Source organism: Dysidea avara, chromosome 12 (genome assembly GCF_963678975.1).
Source record: "Dysidea avara chromosome 12, odDysAvar1.4, whole genome shotgun sequence".
NCBI lineage: Eukaryota > Metazoa > Porifera > Demospongiae > Dictyoceratida > Dysideidae > Dysidea > Dysidea avara.
Genome location: NC_089283.1, coordinates 13,841,912 through 13,862,459, shown reverse-complemented (window position 1 = coordinate 13,862,459; position 20,548 = coordinate 13,841,912). Strand labels below are relative to the sequence as shown.

The following is a 20,548-nucleotide window of genomic DNA, read 5'->3' as shown; positions in this document are numbered from 1 at the left end:
GGTGCTAGCAGCTATAGCAACCTATGCAAATCTGTTGGGGCCTGGTGGAGCTTAACAACAAAGATGGTAGTTACAACCACGCAGTTGCGCTGACTACAATACACATCCCGGAAATGCTTGTGATATGACGTCATCCTGTCACGTGATTAACGAAGTATAAATCAAGAGGCTGGCTGTAGCGAGGGCTGTAGTACTTATTGTCGAGTCTGAGCTGCCATGGAGTGGAGAACGCTGCTGCTAATTGCAGCTTTCTGTGGAGCTTTATTTCAAATTTCCTCAACACAGACTCGGTTTGAACAGGATTCGATTCCCGATTTCAGGCAAGGCACACAATACCCAGATCGAGATGAAGACGAGCAGTGCACGCCAATCAAGCTCCGTCTATCAAGAAACTCGCAAAGATTCACAGCCACTCTAGTTAGAAACACAAACACAAGAATCACTTACATGAACGAAGATGCTCGTTTTATGACCTCCAGGCTAAAAGCTCGCCTGGACATTCTTGCAGACTGGTATTTTGACACCTACAGGGCGAGATTAACTGTAATTCTTGCGTATGCTGAGTCCACTACAGTCACTGACAGGACGGATTCTTTACACTATGAAGGTATGTCTCCTGGGCGGGCTAGCTACCTGGTAACTGATGTATTACATAGCTAGCTATTAGCTAACTAACTCCATTGATAGTAAATGGTAACATGATAACTTGTTTTTGTCTGCCTTGCATTTTGCTTAGTTAAATTCATAACATAGATTAGTAGTGACATACTTACCCTTACAAGTAGGGTGATGTGTGGTTGACCACCAGTTATGCTAACTTGCCTTATACATGAGACGCCATTGAAACTATTGGGAATATGGGAGGTGACCATGTGGGAGTCATATTCTGTATAGCTGCATGCTCTTAGTAATGCTGTGTCTCTTGTCTGCACCTATACAGGTCGTACAGCTAGAATCAGTGGTACCAGGAGAAGTCATCTATCAGCAATTTTACGTCAAGCTGTTCTGTATGGGTTTGATTGGGTTATCTATGCTGACAGAAATTACTGCAGAGTCAGCGTCATCCCTGATGGTAAGCTTGTAAATTTAAAAAAATGTATATATAAAAAACAATGGTAGAAGTGTCATATGTACTAATATGAATGTTGTTTTCCATGCAGTTTGCCAAACAAATTTGGATTTGTTATTTCTATTGGATCAATCTGGTAGTGTTGGGAGATCAAATCATGCTCTGGCCTTACAGTTCATGCAGTCAGTGGTGAACTTCTTTGAGGTTGGAGTGGATGCAACTCATGTTGCATTGTTCACATTTTCATCTGGAGCAAGAGTAGATTTTCTTTTTGATGACTATTTAACCACTTCAGAAGTAGTATCCCGCATTGGTGCTACACGTTACCCAGGTGGCTGGACACACACAGCTCTGGCATTAATCCTAGCACAAAGAGCTTTTAACCGTCCTGATTTAAGTGCTGCACGTCCAGTGACTGCAGGGATTCCTCGTGTAGTTGTCTTGATTACTGATGGCCGTTCAAATCACTATTCGATTGATGCACCAGCTAGAAACCTTTTGGCCAGTGGTGCTACTGTGTATACTATTGGAGTAGGAAATGTCTACGCTCCTGAATTACGGCAGATTGCATCAGATCCAGATGAGGATCATTCTTTCCTGTTACGTTCATTCACTGATGCTGCTGCGTTTGTGCAACTGTTGAGTGGATCAACTTGTGATAGTAAGTTGATTATATACTAGTATAATTATTTAAAATTTATAAGGATCTGAACAAGCTAATGAAAAACATACTGTGTAATACTAAAGTTATCCTCTAGGACACTGCCAACCTACTCTGATAAAAAAAAGTTTTACAAAATAAAAGTTATTGTATATTGTACATTAATTATTGTAGTTTAGCACCAAAATCTGGCAGTTGTCCCTCCCCCCAGTATAATTTAACTTAACATCATAATCATAGATTTAATCTGTGTTCCTCCTCCAAGACTCAACTCTAGAATTCACACTTTTTTTCCCCGTACATCAATATGATGATATACATGTGTTTTGTGTTCCCCCTTCAGCACCTGCTGTAATTCCTCCTGGAGAAACACCCGAAACAGAGGTTGAAGAAGATGACTTTAAATATTTCCAAGTTGAGTGTGGCAGATTTACAGACTCTGTCATAATAGAACAGATCGACATTGTGGGACACTGTGCAGTGTATGTGTCTATTACGGTGGTTAACCCAGGTCCAATCAACCCTACAGCAGTGACATTACGTAATGAAAATGCCAATGTTAACCGACGAAGGATCATCGTGAGAGTACAATCAAAGAGGGTAAGTTAAAGAAATGATAAGTTTTATATATCCCAACATGGGGTTACATAACGGATCATTATTATCATGTGATTTAATACATCTTTTATTCCAATGATTATAGCAAATACACAGGATAGGAAGATATCATAAGCAATAAAGAAGGGTTGAATTTTGCACAATAGTTGCATTAAATTTGGTATACGGCTCAACTATGCTTCATCTTGTTTCTGGAAATCACATTTCATACATAGCTATATACGTATATTTTAAGTTTCACCCTCAAAATAAGTCTTATTGGTACGTACATATACTGAATACTGTTTTCCTTAGATTGTCTATGTCAGTATCAGAGGAATAACAAGGTTTCTCAACCGATTCCAAATGGTTGTGTGGAGCATGCTGTTTGCTGAGGATGAATACATGGTCAATGTTGGCAATGGTGATCCTGCTAACACAAGAGTAATAGATCTTGATATTATGGATGCAAACGATAATCTGTAAGTCAAATTTATGTTATACGTCAATATTGTCTGGAGTTGTAATTACTGAATTACTTAAGTGCATAAACAGTGTACTTCATGACCTCATTATGATAAGGTCATCTCATTATTGGAGCCATACTTATGGAAATGTACTTTGTGAATTACAACACCTTTGCTATGTATGCTTGAAGCCAACTTGACAAGGTCACGTGGCACAGATTTATTTAAAAGGTAGCCACTAAGTGAGGCAGTTTCAAACTCATATTCCACTTTTAATAGTATATCCTGAATAAATTTGTAGCAGCTTTAAAAGCCAAGAAGTTACATGTTAAAAATGCTATATGGACTACTGTATACTGTTTGACCTACCAACTAACCAACTGTACTGTAGATTTCTCACAATTTACAAGTTTGCAGAAATTAAAACATTGAATTCAAGAGCATTGCTATATACCAGCAAAATAATGACAGTGTCTATATGTACATAGTGCATCCATAAATCGTATTTAAATCCAAGCTTTTAGAAAGTCACTTTAATTATGTCAGAAATCTAATTTAACCTGTTACAGAGTATGTGCTCCACCAATTCATGTTCTATGAATTTCCATAACAGTAACTTGATACTGTACAGTAACTAAATAGTACAATCGTAGTGAACTAAGTGGCTGAAGTTTCATTGAAGTACCTTTGAAAAAGAGAAAATATAAAAGATTCTATATCAAGGAAGTACTTTGTGTACAAGTGTAAATTTAAATTGAAGTATCATAGCTATAAAAGTGCTGAAACAATAGAGGTACCTGAAGCCATAATAAACTCTACAATTTTGTACAGCCATGCATGACTAGGAGGGGATAGGATAGGATAGGCTATTCCCCGGCAGTTGGAGTGGGGCCATAGGGCTGCTCGGGCAGTATGTCAGGTAGGGCTTGCCTGATCGACAACTTATAGACTGGCTTTCTGGTACTCCACTCCGATCAAGGAAGGAGAGTAGTTTTTGCCATCCCACCCCCACTAAACTCATTTCTTACTCAATTTTGGCCCTGAAATAGGGATCAAATGTGTACTACTAGTTCATTAGCACCAAGGAGTATAATATTACCATTGTTAATTTCCACTAATCCTCTAGTCCATATAGAGCAGTCATCCTATATTCACTTCTTCTTGTTGGTTTGATAAATTATCTCGTCCAAGCTGATTATGATACTGGCGTAAAGAGAAACCATTTTATAATACTCAAAGTGTCAGAAACAGCTCTAATATAAGTCCATGATGTGTGCATTGTTTCTACTATGCAAAACAGTAAGTCTTGGATCCAAGCAATGTCTAACTGTTGAAAAGAGTTGAGTACATGGAGCCAGTCATTGTTGAGTTACTTTTGATTAAGGTATCACTCAGTAGAAACTTATTAGACTTCGTTTTAAAAGTTGAATCTATTTGAAGACACTCTGACTCAAGGCAACATGAAGGCATTTACATATGTGCAATTTTGTATGCTGGCATAAGGTATGCATAGAAATCAGAAATTTATGCTTATGCTAGCATTTTAAAGCATTAACCAATAACACAGTTTTGTTATAGCAGATTGAATACTCTAATAGTAAGAGCAGTTAAAATTCTAATAGAACATATACAAATAAAGAATCATGTAATTTGTTGAAGTACAGGAGTAAATATACAAACCAACCAAAGTAATGGATCTTTTAACACTGAAGCATCTATCATACAGTATGATAGTACTGTATAGTAGGGACCACAAAGGAGTAGGCGTGGCCCACGAAATAACATCACCCAAAAACCAGCCTCAATTTTCCCTGACAACGATGAGTTAGGTAAAACACTAAGCCCAAACAAGCTTTCAGATTGACTCGAAACACTTTCAACAATTAAGTTACTATGGAATTTTAAAAATTACTTATTTAACGGAATTTTCTACTGACTGACTGACTGACTGATGTCTTCAGACAAGCGTAACTCGATAACGGCTAAGGCTACGGGCTTGTTTTTCACTGTTCGACGTCGCTTCGGCCTGAGAGGTGTCTTTTGGCATACCGCAGTACGTACAGTGCATTCTTCATGGACTTATCAGTGTCCTCCTTTGTGCCCCATTTATCTTTGCTGACAGCAAAAGTGTTGATTTGGTGATAGCACATGATGGCTTCCCTTTGTAATGAAAATCGACCATATTTTTCATAGTGGCCGTTTTGATTGCAGAAGTGCTTTTCAAACAGTTCTCAATTCGTACTGCTGTGTAACGGGTTGAACATATCCAACAACAAAGCATAACGGATACTTCACTTTCAGATGATAATTGATATAACTGGACATGCGGCACCATTTCTTTCAGTATGCATGGATTGTGGAGGTGCTTTTCAAACAGTTCTAGATCAGGAATGCTGTGTAACGGGTTGAACATAGCTGACAACAAAGTGTGATGGATACTTCGCTTTTCAGACGATAATTGATATAGCTGGGGTGTGCAGCAGCACCATTTCTGATGCGGTATGCGTGGGTTCACCAGTCATAATAATAATATTTACAAAAAAAGTTAACAAACAAGTACACAAAAAAAATTGGAATCTTCAACTAGAGTAGGGGCCATAGCACATCGATAATAAGTACTGAAACAAACTGGAGTAGTGCACAATATTAATCACAGTAAAACGATACGAAGTGTTGTATCCCTACTGTGCTCAAGACACAGTACCATAATGGAAATGCACAGTAGGGATATAACACTTCTTATTGTTTTACTGTGATTTAATATCGTGCACTGCTCTAGCTTGTTTTATCAATGTGCTATGGTTCCTACTCTAGATGAAAATTCCAAATTTTTCTGTGTGTACATAGTAATAATCATCTGATGTTACTGACAAAATAATACATTGAGAATGATGTACATTTCCTGTGAATATTTTCGACTCAATTTTATAAGCAGAGGTTTCGTTGCTTTTATTTCTATGGTCCCTGCTGAAATTTTTTATTTGTTTATTTTTTTGTAATTAATACTAGTGAACCAACACATACGGAAAGATTAGAAATATTATTTTAAAACCCAACTACGTCAATTGCTGGAAAGTTATGTTGCCATTTGACTTCATTTTCAGCCTTTTCTTCCAGCTAACAGCATTGCAAACAAAGAACAGTACAAGAAGCATCTCTGCAATCAATCCAGTCACTATGAAAATTACGGACATTTTTTGTGACAGCCAGCTGCACTGAAGCCACCACACATTACCATGAATCAACATCTACATTGCAGTGAAGAAATAAATGGAGCACCATGATGCATGCACTGTAGCAACTGCAGTTGGCAAAAAGGTATGTCTCGGACTGAAGCAACATTTCCTGTAGAATTAACCATATCTAGCTTGTTGGAAAGATTTGAAGGCTTGGTTATGCCTAACCAATACCGTCAAACTGTTATGAAGGAAAGTGAGGCTGGTTTTTTTGGGGAGCATGAAAGCCCAAACCTTCATGATCCCTACTATACAGTGCTACCATATTGTATGATATAATTATCATGTGCAGGTACTTCTTTAATATTACTGAGGGAAACTCAGCTGGTAGATTCAGAATTAATCCTGGAACTGGAGAAATATTTTTGACTGAACCACTTGATATTACTGTTCAGGATAACTATGAATTGGTAGTTATAGCTTACCTCAGAACTGATGACTGCCAACGAGGAAGAACCACTGTTATTGTAACAGTAGTTGCTGTGAATGCTAACAGTCCAACATTTGTACCAACAATGCCAGTTAACATTCTGGAAACAGTTCCAGTGAACACTGATGTTGTACAAGTGAGCGCCACTGATCCAGACTTTGGCTCCAATGGGGAGATAAGATATTTTATAACAGGAGGCAATACAGACAATGCATTTAACATAAACTCTGTCACTGGTGAAATAACAACAGCTGCTAGACTAAACCATACAACTACCCCATTCTACACATTGACCATTCAGGCAAGAGATCGAGGATCCCCTCGAATGACAGGCACAACCACACAACGTATCAACATTGATGATGTAAATCAGATACCATTTTTCTTGACACAATGTGCCATTAATAACAACTGCATCTTTAGGGTGCCTGAAGACATGTCACCAGGTCTTACCAACCATCAGATTGTAGTAAGAGATCCTGATTCTTCCAGTATTCCAAATGGTCAGCTGACTTTAACACTAAGCCCAAACACAATATTTACAGTTAACAATGCTGGTCAAATTAGTTTAAGGTCAGCACTTGACAGAGAAACTCAAGATAGATATGTAGTCAACTTTGCTGCATCTGATGGAGGCTCTCCTTCACTAGGAATTTCGACAACACTGACATTTATTGTAACTGATGTCAATGACAATCGTCCTCTGATCTTTGCACCATCTACTGTCAATCTTTCTGAAAGTATACAAGTAGAAGATGCTGCTATTCAGGTTGCATCTACTGATGCTGATAGAGGTGTCAATCGTGATGTGATATATACTCTTACTGGGTCTGATTTGTTTACAATTGATAGAACAGGAGGAGCCATCACTCTTGTTAGGAGCTTGGATTATGAAGTAGCGACCAAACATGAAGTAACTGTTGTCGCTTCTAATCCTGATGGTCTATCATCTTTGCCACATGTCATAGAAATTTTTGTTATAAATGAGAATGATAATTCTCCAATATTCACTATGAATCCTTACACTGCAACAGTAGCAGAAAACAGTGATCTTGGTATAACTGCTACAAGTGTGCTAGCAAATGATGCTGATTTGGAGATACCAGGGGAAGTTCGATATTCAATTGTAAGTGGGAATGTTAACAATGCTTTCAGGATTGATGAAGTTGGTGGAACTATTACTGTTAGTGGAAATTCAGTGATTGATAGAGAAACAATTAGTGAATATACGTTAACTGTTAGGGCTCGGGATAGGGGTAGCCCATCTCGAACAGATAGGACCACAGTAAGAATCACTATAGGCGATGAAAATGACAACGCACCAGTGTTTCAGCGCTCGCAATATACCCTGTCCATCCGTGAGGATGCTAGTGTTCCATCTGACCATTTAACACTTGTAGCTACAGACGCTGACAAGCCAGGTACACCAAATTCTGCCATTACTTACAGTATCGTAAGTGGAAACACTGGTGGAGTGTTTTCTCTGTCTGGAACTAGTGGAGTCTTGTCACTTCAAGCCCCACTTGACTTTGAAACCGTTCAATCATATTCTTTAGTAGTGGCAGCTACAGATGGTGGGTCCCCACGCATGAACAGCACTGCCATGATACTTGTAACTGTACTGAATCTAAATGATGAACCTCCAGTGCTAAGTGGAAATCAGGAGATTGATTTGAGTGAGTCAACTGCTACTGGCGTTGTTGTAGCTACATTTACTGTCACTCAGGAGATGGGAGATGTCTTGGAGTTTGAATTATCTGGGGACCAGCATGAAGTATTTTCAATTAATTCAAATGGTATGGTAGCTCTTGTACAGTCCTTGGATTACGAAGTCATCCAGCAGTACGTGTTGACAGTAACTGTTTCTGATGGTCAGATGTCTGATTCATCAACATTGACTGTTAATGTGCTGGATGAAAATGATAATGCTCCAGTGTTCATAACATTTGGACCATTTACAATAGATGAAGAGGAACCACAAGGAACCATGGTAGGGACTGTAGTTGCCACAGATGCTGACTCCAGTAATAATGGAGTAGTAACGTATTCATCTTCTCCTGGTGGCATGTTTACGATAACATCGACTGGTCAGATACGTACAGCTCAACAGCTTGATAGGGAAGTCTTAGGTTCAAGTTTGTCATTTACGGTAACAGCTACAGACAATGGAACTCCATCTCTCAGTACAAGTGTAACTGTAATGGTTCGGCTGCGGGATATCAATGACAATGCTCCAGAGTTTGTCAATCCACCATCTGAAATTGAAGTCCTGGAGGGTACTGCTGTTCAATCCATAATCTCAACAATACAAGCTACAGATAATGACATTGGTAACAATGCTGTCATCATCTTCACAATTACTGGGTCCTCTTTGTTTGACGTTGATCCTTCTTCTGGTGACATTGGCCTTGTTGGTGGTTTGGATTATGAGATGGAAACTGAGTATGCAGTAACCATTACTGCTGCTAATCCTGATGGAGTATCATCTAATCACTCTATCAGGATATTGGTAGTTGATGAGAATGACAATTCCCCAGTGTTTTCAATGGATCCTTATATAGCTGAAGTAACAGAAAACAGTGCCAATGGTGTACCTGTGGTAATGGTATTGGCAACTGATGCTGATTCTGGTATGTTTGGAGAAGTACGGTATTCAATAGTTAGTGGAAACATTGATGATGTGTTCAGCATTAATTCTAGTAGTGGAGCAATACTTGTCAATGGCAGCATTGATAGGGAAACTCTTGATAATTATGTACTTGTTGTGTCAGCTACAGACCTGGGAACATCCAAAAAGAGGCAAACTGCATCAAGAATGAGTACAGCCAGTGTTAGAATTCGTGTACTTGATGAAAATGACAACAGACCTATCTTCCAACAGCCACAATATTCACTCAGTGTGCGTGAGGATACTTCTACCGGCAACATCTTGACCCTCATTGCCACAGATGCAGATGAACCAAACACCCTGAACTCTATGGTCACTTATTCCATTACTGCAGGAAATGATGGCAGTAAATTTTCGCTTTCTAGTGATGGTGTGCTATCACTAGTATCAGAACTTGATTTTGAAACTCAGAGGATGTACACAGTGACAGTGACAGCACAAGACCAGGGCATCCCAACACAAACTTCTGATCCCACTACAGTCACCATAATGGTTATCAACATAAATGATGAACCCCCAGTGATAAGTGATAATCAAGTTGTCAGTGTTTCAGAGGGCACCGAATTGACAACTGAAATTGCTATGTTCAATGCAACTGGTGAAGATGGGGAAACTCTAGTATTTTCATTGACTGGAGATTCAACAGGAACTTTTAACATCACTGCACAAAGTGGGGTTGTCACTCTTGCTGCTAGCCTTGATTTTGAGTCTAGAGACAGCTACATTTTACAAGTGTCTGTTAGTGATGGATTATTTTCAGATTCCTCTACTCTCACTGTCAATGTCTTAGATGAAAATGACAATGCTCCACAAATTGCACCTCCTGGTCCTTTCATAATATCTGAAGAAATGCCACAAAATACTGAAGTTGGAATGGTAGTAGCTTTTGACGTAGACTCTGGAGCAAACGCTCGACTTACTTTCTCATTTAGTGATACTAATGTCTACTTTAATATTGATGCTACAACTGGAGTAATCCGAACTGCTGCAGTTCTAGACTCAGAAACAATAAGTGCATTCTTTCCCCCTTCCTTTTCAGAAACATTCACTATCCGAGTTGTTGATGGTGGATCCCCCAGCATGTCAGCTGAAGCACAAGCTGTTTTCACTTTAAGAGACATCAATGACAATCCTCCAATAATTCAGCCTACAACAGAAGTAAATGTTTCAGAATATGCTACAATAGGTATGGAGATAGCAACGATAACAGCAACAGATGCTGATGTGGATAGCATCAACTCCCAAATAGAATTTAGTAGTACCGATGCCAGTTCTTCTTTTACAATTGATGCTGAAACTGGCATAATCACAGTTGCACAAAGCCTAGACTTTGAAACTTTGCAAAGCCACATCATAAATATTACAGCAACAGATGGTTTAAATACAGATACTATGGTTCAAATTGTTGATGTAATAGATGAAAATGACAACTCTCCAGTTTTTACCCTAAGTACTTACACTACAACTATTCGTGAAAATAATAACGTCAATGCTATGGTGACTACAGTATCAGCTTCAGATGCTGATACACATACTGGTGAATTTGGTAAAGTCGTGTATACTCTGCAAAATGGCGATGACATCTTTTCCATTGCTCCTGGTACTGGGCTTATTACAGCAGATATAATGTTAGACAGAGAGACCACAGCTCAGCACAGATTAGTGGTAGTTGCCACAGATTATGGCATTCCTGCAAGATCATCTTCTGCAGAAGTAGTGGTTACAGTTAGTGACGATAATGACAACACTCCAGTATTCCAGCAAACACCGTACATGGCTGGCATACGAGAAGATGCAGACAATCAAACTGAAGTTATTACTGTAATTGCAACTGATGCTGACGAGCCTGGAAATGTAAATTCTCAAATTGACTACAGCTTAACAAACACCAGTGTCTTTTCTATCTCAAGTGATAATGGTTTGATTAGGCTTAATTCTCAATTAAATTTTGAAGCAATATCAAGTTATGTGTTGACAGTGGTGGCAACCGACCGTGGATCTCCATCACTGAATAGCTCAGCAGAAGTAATAGTAACAGTCTTTGATGTCAATGATCAGCCACCAGTATTGAGTGGTGATCAAACTAGAAATGTTTCAGAACTCACACCAGTAATGTCTCAGATAGTTCAATACAATGCAAGTGGAGACAGTACTGATACATTCACATATTTTCTTAATGGTAGTCAAAGTGACGATTTTACAATTGACTCTACTACTGGGGTGGTAACTCTAGTACAACCACTTGACTATGAAACAACAATGTTTTACTATCTAAATGTATTTGTGGATGATGGGAGTTTTGTTACTGTCTCAGAGCTTAATATAACAGTTCTTGATGAAAATGACAATGCTCCTATATTTGAACCTATGAATGGATTGTCGATTGATGAAGAATCATCTGCTAACACGTCTGTTGGGAGTGTATCAGCTACTGATGCAGACTCACCACCAAACGCGATGATAACGTACTCATTTGTGCAACCTAGTACTGCAAATTTCTTCACAATTGACTCAGATACTGGTGAGATTTTGAGTGCCAATGTCCTTGATCGAGAAGCACTAGCTCAACAGAACCTCTTCACACCACCTCAGTCACAAATGACATTTCAAGTACAGGCAACTGATAGTGGTACCCCATCTCTCTTCTCACTGACAGATGTTGTGATAACTCTAAATGACATCAACGATAATGCTCCTGTGTTCATTAATCCACCTACTGAAGTTGATGTGCTGGAATCTGCTTCATCTGGACATGAGGTGACTGTTCTTACAGCAAGTGATGCTGATATCGGAGCAAATGCAATGATAATATATTCAGTTTCAGGCTCTTCATTATTTGGCATTGATATGTCAACTGGTGTCATCACACTCGATGGTGCTTTGGATTATGAGACAGATACTGAATATACAGTCATCGTAACTGCAGCTAATCCTGATGGTCTCTTCCAAACTAATCACTCCATAACAATCAGGGTGCTTGATGTGAATGATAATTCTCCAATCTTCACAATGGATCCATCCATGGCATCAGTAGAAGAAAACAGTCCTGTTGGTACTGCTGTCCTAAATGTATCGGCCACTGATGCAGACTCTGGTACACTTGGTGAAGTACGTTATTCTATTGGAAGTGGTCTTGATGGAGATTTGTTTGCTATAGCTGCTACTACTGGTAAGATTACTGTCAGAGGCAGCATAGATAGAGAAGTCACCGCTATGTTGACATTCACAGTCATAGCTACAGATTTAGGGAGTACACCTCGGACTTCCATGTCAACAGTCAATATAATGGTCACTGATGTTAATGATAACAGTCCATCTTTTGATAATGACACGTACAGTGTGGATGTTTCAGAAGCAGGTAGTATAGGAACTACACTATTCCGAGCAATAGCTACAGATGAGGATGCCACTGCTCCTAATAACCAAATCACAATCTCACTATCTGGACCAGGTAGCTCCCTTTTTGCTGTAGCACAGGATGGAGTTGTAAGTCTTACACAAGGGCTGGATTTTGAAACACAACAAATGTATTCATTCATGATCATGGCAGTAGATGGTGGCAACCCCTCACTAACTGGCACAGCTGATATTGAGATCACTGTACTTAATCAGAATGATCTAGCTCCTGAACTCAGTGGTGATGATGTTGTTAATATTTCTGAGTCAGCAGCTGTAGGCAGTAGAGTAGCACAGTTCACTGCTATAGGAGAGGAAGGAGAGATGCTTACATTTTCACTAAACATCACCAACACTTTTGCAATTGATGATCAGTCAGGTTTAATTAACTTAACCGCACCATTAGATTTTGAGACAATACAGTCATACACTTTACAGATCACAGTAAGCGATGGATTATTTCAAGATAACAATATACTACGTGTTAATGTTCTTGATGAAAATGACAATGCCCCACAAATAACATCTGCAGGACCGTTCATGTTAAATGAGGAAGTACCGGTCAACACTTCTCTTGGTAGTGTTACAGCAATGGATGCTGATTCTGGTGAAAATGCTGTTCTCACTTACTCATTTCCTTCAAGTGAAATTACAAGGTATTTTTCCATTGATCCTAATACTGGTGAAGTATCTGTTGCATCACGGATAGATAGAGAAAGTTTCGACAGAGTTAACTTGCCACCAAACTTTGTACTGACGGGCACACTTCAAGTAACAGACAATGGCAGTCCTGCTTTGTCAGTTATGAGTAATGTGGAATTTCATATAAATGAAACTAATGACAATGCTCCTCAGCTGGTTAATCCTGTTAGTCAAGTAGATGTGAGAGAATTGACCCCTGTAGGAGAACTAATTGTGCAGTTGTCAGCAAGTGATAATGATGTTGGAGGTGATCCGATTATATTTTCAATCTCTGGTTCACCATTGTTTGCCATTAATAGTACAACGGGTGCCATCACTCTAATTGGCAACTTGGACTATGAGACAGAAACGGAATACATAGTGTCTGTGATGGTAGCCAATCCAGATGGCTTATCATCACCTGCACACTCCATAACAATTAATGTGATTGATGAGAATGACAATTCCCCAGTGTTTAGCATGAACCCTTATACAGCATCAGTAGAAGAGAACAGTGCTACTGAAACATTTGTAGTGGCTGTGGTTGCTACTGACGAAGATTCCGGTGCATTTGGAGAAGTGCGTTATTCTATCGTCAGTGGAAATACTGACAATGCATTTGCCATTGATACAGTTAGTGGCAACATCACTGTTAGTGGTAGTATTGATAGGGAAGCATTAGACATGTATGAGCTAACAGTTGCTGCTACTGATATCCCAGGAAGGTCATCACAGGCCAGAGTCAATATTACGGTAGATGATGTCAATGATAATGCCCCAATATTTGACCCACCAACTTATTCAGAAATGCTGTTTGAAAATGTTTCACAGAACTATCTTATTCTTACTGTGACTGCAACCGATGCTGATATACCTCCCAATTCTGATATCACGTATATGTTACCTTCTGATATGGCAAGTAGTCTCTTTAGTGTTGCTCCAAATGGGTCACTCTTCACAGCATCTATGTTAGACTTTGATACTGAGTCCACCCATACAATAACAATATTTGCAGTTGATGGCGGTGATCCCTCACTGAATGGATCAGCTACTGTAACTATATCACTACTAGATGTGAATGACCAGCCTCCTTCATTGAATGGAATTACAAATGTTTCAATATCTGAACTTGCTGCAGTCGGCACTGGTATTACCCAATTCAGAGTTGCCAATGTAGAGAATGGTGATACAATTACATTCCAGTTGTCTGGTGATATGGCTGAAGTGTTCGCCATCGATCAACTCACTGGTTCAGTAACATTAGCACAAATGTTAGATTTTGAAAGCCAACAATCTTATAGTCTAGTCGTAACTGCCAATGATGGAGCATTTATAAATACCATTAACTTGTATGTGAACGTAATTGATGAAAATGACAACACACCAGTGTTCAACCAATCTGGTCCATTTGTCATTATGGAGGAAATGCCAATGAACAGTTCAGTTGGTGTTGTTGTGGCTACTGATGCTGACAGTGGTGATAATGGTGATCTCAATTATATAATAGTTACAAATGTTGCTGGTTTGTTTAGCATTGATGTGGAATCAGGAGAGATACGCACAACATCAATGCTTGATAGGGAAGAACTAGAGTTAATGAATATATTTATACCACCTAACTCACAAGTAACAATTACCATACAAGCTGAAGATAATGGTTCACCTTCATTATTTTCACAAGTTCAAGTTACCATTCAATTGCTAGATATAAATGATAATACACCCGAATTTGCTCCATTTGATTCACAGCTTAGCTTTCCAGAAAACATTCGTTTAAACAGTGTTATTTTAGAATTACTAGCTACTGATCCTGACCAAGGGGAGAATGGAAATGTCCTATATTCCATTTCTGACGAATCACTCCCATTTTCCATTGATAGTACTGGTATTATCACCACCACTACTACATTGGATAGAGAAACAGTAGATGTTTACATGTTTCAGGTAGTAGCTGCTGACAATGGAACATTACCAAGATCTAGTTCAATGCAAGTTACCATAAATGTCACTGACATCAATGATAATCCACCAGTGTTCCTAGACACTCCATACAGTGGGACAATACCTGAGGATGCTTCTTCAGACGGTGGTGTCTCAATTCCTTTATTGACAATTTCCACATCTGATGCAGATATAGGTGTTAATGCAGATGTCACCTATTCTCTTGGACCTGATACAAGCTCACAATTCAGTATCGAACAATCAGGTCGATTTCTGGTAAGTGGAAGTATCAACTTTGAAGAACAGAATCAATTCGATGTAACAGTCATTGCTACTGATGGTGGTATTCCAGCCTTAACATCCTCAACTATAGTAAATGTAACAATATTTGATGTTAATGAATTTCCACTGGTATTTGATGGTCCATGTGATGCCGATATACCAGAGGACACCTCTATTAATACTATTGTCACACAGTGTACAGCAAAGGATCTTGATGGTGTAGTGTTTTATCAAGCTCTGACTGAAGGAAATAATGCATTTTTCACTACATTCACGCTAGTGTTTGAAACTGGAGAAGTATTTTTAGACCGTTCTTTAGATAGGGAGGACATCAGTGAATACCAGTTCACAGTCCAAGCTGGGACCTTTACTGGTATATCAGGATTTGCTGAAATGCTTGTAACACTCACAATAACAGATATCAATGACAATGCACCTGTATTTAATCCTGACACATATTCTGTCACATATAGTGACCCACAAACACAACTATTAGTGACATTTAATGGTGTCTCTGACGCTGATGTTAATGAAAATGGACGGTTCAGTTTGAATATTGACACTATAACACGCACCAATGATAGCAATGGACTGGATACACACACCATTGGTATTAATGCAACAGATATGGGTACACCTTCAATGTCTGGATTTGCTACTGTAGAAGTCAATAATGGATTTCCCTGTCAACTAATGGAGTTCAGTTTGGATGAAGCTACAAGGCAGTTAAGTGTAGGTACACTGTGCTCAGTAGAAAACCCTGCTTCTGAGAACTACACATTTGGGACCCCAGTACAGCTTAACTGTAGCGCAATCAGCAATCTACCTGTAACATACCAGTGGCAGCTAAATGGATCATTCATCACAAACCAATCCAGTAATCCTATATTAGACCTGGGGAATGTGGATTTCAATGATGTCGGAGCATATTCATGTATTGCCAGATCAAGTGTGGGCAATATTCAGTCCATTTCTGCCTTCATCAGTGTACATAGTAAGTTGAAATATTTGCAGTAATCAGTTATTTTGGTCAAGCAATGTATTTATGAACACACACAAACATAATTCCATTCTTTCTGTAGCTGTTCCTGTAATTGTTCGTCATCCTGAAGACGAAGCTGTTGAATTAGGTCGACTTGTATTGTTGAGGTGCACATCCACCGGTGTGCCTGTACCACAAGTCACATTTTATCACAACGATGCTGAAGCGACTTTGAATAGCAGAGTAGTCCAAATTGGACAATTTCTACAGATTACCAGCGTAACAAGAGATGACCAGGGCAGGTACCACTGTGTAGCTAGTAATGATGCTGGAGAGGTGATGTCTACAACTGCAGTACTAGTTGTATTTGGTTGGTTACTGATTAATCTTGTTTAGCTCTTAATTTGTACATGTTTCTAGACGATAATGAACTAGTAACTACCACCCTATTCATCAACAACCCCAATGAAGATGGTACTTGTCACAACCTAGATGTTGACATGATTGAGGTATGCATGAAGTCAGACAGCAAATTTCACAAAATTCAATCAGTTAAATGCTTACTTCTCAGCTGGGGATGTGTCATTATTTTGCCAGAAAAATTTGGTTCAGAATAGGTTGGAAAAGGCATAGAGTGGCATAATAGATGTAATTTTTCACAGGGAACATAAACTTTGTAAATTTAACATGGAACAGTTGCACATGATAACATAATAATATTATAGCCAATGATGTATGGGAAGAGCAAGTGAAGATTGAGATAGTCTACTACAATAGTCAGTAAAATTACTCTATAGCCAATTAACATTAATTTAATACTGAGCAAAAATGTCATGCATAGTAGATGGAAACTTAAAGAAAGAAAAGTAGGTGGGAAAAAAGTAAAATAGACTGCTGATCCCTGTTCATTATACTATTGTACATGTATGGGTAGTGTATAGCAGTATGTACTCTTAACAGGATATTCTAGAGGAGTCGACTGGCGAAGGTGCTGAAGTGACTGCTGTTCCACAAGCAGATGGGTTTTGTGAACCTGGTCCCTGTTACCCTAATCCTTGTGTGAACAATGGAAGGTGTGCATTAAATGAAAATGCAACTGGTGGTTATGAGTGTGCCTGTCCTGCCACTTTTATTGGAGTCAATTGCCAAGAAGATCTGGATGAATGTGCCACTGATAGTAAGCATTCCTACTAGCATGTGTAAACATGTACATGCATGTGTGTAGGCATACGTGCGTATGTGGATGTACATATTGTGTATGTATATACAGTATGTACTTGTGTATGTGTATACATATATATACAACTGAGTTGTTACATTGCTTTACTTTTAGATCCATGTTTTACTGGAACATGCACCAATACAGTAGGATTGTTTCAGTGCACATGTCCAGAAAACAACACAGGACATAGATGTCAGTATATGATCTCGTGTAACGACACTAGCTGTGCTGAAGATGAAACATGTGTAGAAACAGTAGCTACTATGAATGGATTTGTTTGTGTGCCCACAACCTCAGGTCAAAGGTTGAGTATACAGCTAAGTGAAGGTGTTTCTGCCAATCAGTTAGATGAGGCATTGTTTGATTTGGTAAGATAAACTATTAACTGAAAATCTCCTTGATTTTGATAGTATTTGCATTTATCTTTACTTGCCGTAGACTGATCAACTTCAAGAACTTGATCCAAATAGCACTGATATCTGTGAACCACGATTCATTTCAGCTGGTGGTATCAACAATCTTACACTGGTCTGGGGTTGTCCAGATGGTATAGATCCACTGGGTGCTAATGCTGAAGAACTGATCTGTAGAGAATTTCTAAATGAGGGACTCATTACTATGTGTACTCTATCTGATGGTACTATTGCAGAACCACCAAAGTCTGAGTTGGATCCCATTGGGTATGGATTCTACATAATTATTATGGTATCATTTATAGCAAATATCTTCTCAACAGTGTATCAGTCACATTTATCCTACATGATGAAGTAACATTCCAACCTCTTACATCATCAAATGCTCTGGCTGTGCTACAACAAAGTGGTACACTATCAGCATTACAGAGTGGTAGTACTGTAACTGGTGTCCAAGCATGTTCATTTGAAGCAGGTATGATGTTGATGTGTATAATTATGTGTGTGCACAAACACATGCTTGTACACCTATGAATGGATGCATATACAAATGTATTACATGTCTGCAATTTTTATCTCTTTAGGAGCAGACGCAGATACAAATTTGGCCAGTAATGGCTGTCCAGGTATGCATATAAAACAAGCACATTCACCATGCCTTCAAGGAAAAAAACTATACATATTGTTTCCAACTACAAATATATGTTAAATTCCTTATATTCTCCCATACAGTAACAAACTTTCTCCTGCTAAATTTCTGTAGCCTGTTTTGTATTGTGCGTAGAACGTTTAGTGGCACTGTGAAGATTTTTTAAATGAACAAGCAAGTTATGAGGCTTTCAAAACATCCTTTACACTAAAGTGAATTTAAGAAGGAGTATAGAGTAAACATAATGGGAAATTCCCGTATAACAAAATTTTCGAGTTGAGCACTGGAAGTTAAAAACATTTCTGAACTGTAATATTGTCCAGGTTACTGTCCTTTTATAACAAAGGTAGAACCAGAAAACAGTTGCAAATAAATAAATTGCACATATTTTCTTTTGAGGGATTTTTCACTATACAGTATTACTAACATGAAAGTGTTTGTTGCAATACAAATATGAGAGAACACATGTTCACTTCTTCAATCTTACAGGAGATAAGTGAACATGTACAGACTATAGTATAATAATTAGTATATGTAATTTGAATTACACTTAACTGGTATGCATTGTTAAATATTGATTTTATTGTTTGCAGCTACTTCAACTGATGATGATGATAGTGGTAAGTATTAGTTCACAAATGATCTTGTATGTATACGGTATTTATTCCAGGATTGAGTGGTGGTGCAATTGCTGGGATTGTTATTGCAATATTAGCAGTACTGGTGGTATTGGCACTGCTAGGAGCTTACGTGGGCATTAAATACTACAGAAAGAATAATGAATATGGGTAAGTAATTTTTTGAAGGTAACATATTATTTTTAAGCTATTGATTTCTTGGTTATAATAATGCCACATCATTTAGTAAGTAAATATCACTTCTGCTAGCTATTGTATTTTCAAATAGTTACTATATAATGCATTTGAAGAGTGCTTTTTTAAAAACTTCGGCTATTAAATTTTCCAACTACTGTATAGAGGGAAGGAAATTTGTTACAAATTTGCTGAAGTTCAATCCACCAATTAGTTGAGATTAACATCTTTATAACTAAACATCGAGCTTGAATTCGCCAAAATTTATTTTTCCAAATGCACTTTAGCTGGTTCCCTCTGTATGGTAAACAGTATGAAATTTTAAAATACTATATACATGTCAGAGGTTATGTATTTGCAGAGTTGAGCAACCTAAAACAGCATCAGCTTTGAGAGCAGAAGGTGGTACATTCCGAAGACAAACAGTTGTGGGACAGTTTGATAATCCAGCCTTTACCAAAGAAACTGCCACCCGTGATGACACTGCATTTGAAAATCCAAATTATGTCGATGCACCTGTAATCACCAAACTTGAAGGAGTTACTAAACCTGTTGAGAAAAGTGCCATCACACGAATAACTAGTGAAGACGGAACCCGAAGTGTCAGCAGTGAAACTGTCTTGCTAAGCTAATTATTTTACACTATACAGTGTGATCATTAATTGTGTGTGTTGTAAGTTATGTGTGCACGTAAAATGTGCTGTTATTTATATTTTGTACAATTGTATTACTCTGGCTACACAATAGAGGATAAAGCATGAACGGTGCCGAGTCTCAACAGTGACCGAATATCCCAAATTCCATATTAAAGTATAGGCAGCAAATGTGGCTTGGACAATAACTCACCACTAGAGCTACGGGCATGGCTTTTCACTTGTAATACATTACATTCCAGTAAGAGCTCCCAAAAAAGCCTGTAGCTGGTCTACTGTAGACACAATGAAGCGAATTGCACTTTTCCCCAATAGCTAAATCACAATACATTTGGTCACCATTGTAACATGTTAAAGAATCACACGTTTGTAAGCATTTACGATGTGCA

General features: G+C 38.4%; 1 protein-coding gene across 1 annotated transcript; it reads left to right on the top strand.

Annotated features, from left to right (window-relative positions):
* The first annotated feature begins 186 nt into the window (after window positions 1–186).
* LOC136241668 (cadherin-23-like) lies at window positions 187–20,236 on the top strand. The gene is made up of 16 exons (XM_066032920.1): window positions 187–607; window positions 941–1,072; window positions 1,161–1,730; window positions 2,074–2,330; window positions 2,643–2,809; window positions 6,323–16,422; window positions 16,511–16,780; window positions 16,831–16,919; window positions 17,371–17,587; window positions 17,744–18,000; window positions 18,071–18,312; window positions 18,369–18,520; window positions 18,630–18,671; window positions 19,288–19,314; window positions 19,365–19,482; window positions 19,868–20,236. Exons 1-16 carry the CDS (start codon window positions 217–219, stop codon window positions 20,136–20,138), a joined length of 13,302 nt encoding a protein of 4,433 aa, XP_065888992.1. The 5' UTR covers window positions 187–216; the 3' UTR covers window positions 20,139–20,236.
* The last annotated feature ends 312 nt before the right edge of the window (window positions 20,237–20,548 follow it).